This window comes from Acanthamoeba castellanii (assembly GCF_000313135.1).
Source record: "Acanthamoeba castellanii str. Neff unplaced genomic scaffold scf7180000083029, whole genome shotgun sequence".
Lineage (NCBI taxonomy): Eukaryota > Discosea > Longamoebia > Acanthamoebidae > Acanthamoeba > Acanthamoeba castellanii.
This window is the reverse complement of record NW_004457697.1, coordinates 13,574-15,506: the sequence shown is the minus strand read 5'-3', so window position 1 is coordinate 15,506 and position 1,933 is coordinate 13,574. Positions and strand designations below refer to the sequence as shown.

The following is a 1,933-nucleotide window of genomic DNA, read 5'->3' as shown; positions in this document are numbered from 1 at the left end:
TGTGGTGTGTGCGCACACGCAGGCCCTCCACGCGGTACTACTACCGAGTGGGCAACTTGCTAAGCGACGAATGGAGCGAGGAGTTCCACTTCACCTCCCCGCCGCTGCCGCCCTTCCTGCTCTCCTCCTCCTCCTCCTCTTCATCCTCATCGGCCCACACGCGAGGGATCGACTCCTCTTCGTCGACTTCGTCGTCGCTGGCCTCGTCGTTCTCCTCCTACTTCGCCTCGTCGTCGATGTCGTCGTCGTTCATCAATGCCCCGCCGGCCCGCGGGGTGGCCACCCGCGCGGTAGAGGAGGCCCCCTCGGTCGCGGCCCCCGCCGACGTGCTGGCGACTCTGGCCGTGTTCGGGGACAACGGCATCTCGCACAACGGCCGGCAGGTGATCAACCGCATCCGCGACGATCACTCCATCGACGCCGTCGTCCACGTCGGCGACTTTGCCTACTCTCTGCAGAAAGGTGACTGCATACGGCACGCACGGCACACGCACGGCACACGCACGGCACACGCACGGCACACGCACGGCACACGCACGCCGCACACGGAAAACTGATAGTGTGTATTTTGAACGCGTGTGATTCAAAGGTGGCCAGTGGACGGTGGACAGCGAGCTCTACGCGGCGGACAAGCAGATGGCGTGGGACATGTGGTTTCGCATGGTGGAGCCTCTCGCGGCGTTCAAGCCCTACATGGCCGTCCCCGGCAACCACGAGACCTACAAGTAAGCCACACGCCATGACACACAACGACACACAACGACACACAACGCTACACGACACGTGCACCAGGCCTGACGGGACCCTACGCAAACAGGTTTGACTTCCATTTCGTGCCGTATGCGCACCGCTTCTTCATGCCGGGCAACAGTTTCTGGTACTGGTTCGACTACTCGTCGATCCACTTCGTCTCCGTCTCGTCCGACCACAACTACACCCGAGGCAGCGAGCAGTACACGTGGCTGGGTACCCATCATCATCCTTCTCCTTCTCCTTCTTCTCGTTCTTCATTTGTTGTTTCGTTTTCCTTTTCGTTGGCTTTCTCACCATGTTCGTCACACAGACGCTCATTTGACCGAGTTCAATCGGGCGAGGAACGCTTGGATGCGAAGCACCCACAGGCGAGGGCGCAAGGCCCCAGGATCCGCAGAAGCGCCACCGGCCGACGACGAGACCGAGAAGGAATGGTATGTCGGTTCTACTCCTCCCTCTTCAGAGCCTGGCGCTCATCAAGGCGAGCTCCACGTGTGTTCTCGATCTGCAGGAACTCGGCGTGGTGGCTGGTGGCCCTGGTGCACAGAAACATGTACAGCTCGAGCGTGTCGCAGGGCAGCATACTGCACCTGCGACACGAGCTCGAACCGCTCTTCAACAAGCACGGCGTAGACCTGGTGGTACATGGACACGACCACAACTAGTACGCACTTCGCTCGCCCGTTTCTTCGTTCTTTTATTCGCTTTTCGTTCTTTTTCGTTCTTCTTACGACGACGACGACTAGCGAGCGAACGCATCCGGTGGTGAAGGCGCGGCCGCATCGGGTGGAGAAGAGTGAGGGCGTCTACGTCAAATCGTGCGCCGAACAGATGCCGCCCATCTACCTTCGCGCCGGCACCGGCGGCATCGAACTCGGGTCCCTCTGGGTACGCACCGCTTTCGTTTTCGCTTTAGCTCTCCCTCGCCCCGAAGAAGAAGAAAAAGAAGAAGAAGAAGAACTGATGGTGTTGCTTGGTACTCGTACGTGCAGGATCCGCAACCGCCGTGGAGCGCTGCAGTGTACAACGAGGCGTATGGGTACCTCCGCTTCACGGCCTACGCCAACAGCACCCTCAAGACCGAGTTCGTCTCCGCCCTCGACACGCAGATCAAGGACACCCTCATCCTCATCAAAGGTACACCACCCTCGCCGCGCACCTTACGCCCATCGTTATTCGT

General features: G+C 60.0%; 1 protein-coding gene across 1 annotated transcript; it reads left to right on the top strand.

The window, feature by feature from the left end:
* Positions 1-23: 23 nt before the first annotated feature.
* On the top strand, positions 24-1,886 carry ACA1_005830 (Ser/Thr phosphatase, putative; the record flags this gene model as incomplete). The annotated part of the gene is made up of 7 exons (XM_004354993.1): positions 24-462; positions 590-725; positions 818-966; positions 1,064-1,187; positions 1,265-1,417; positions 1,500-1,641; positions 1,746-1,886. Coding segments are annotated over 7 exons (1,284 nt in total), but the record flags the coding sequence as incomplete, so codon positions are not given.
* Between the last annotated feature and the right edge of the window lie 47 nt (positions 1,887-1,933).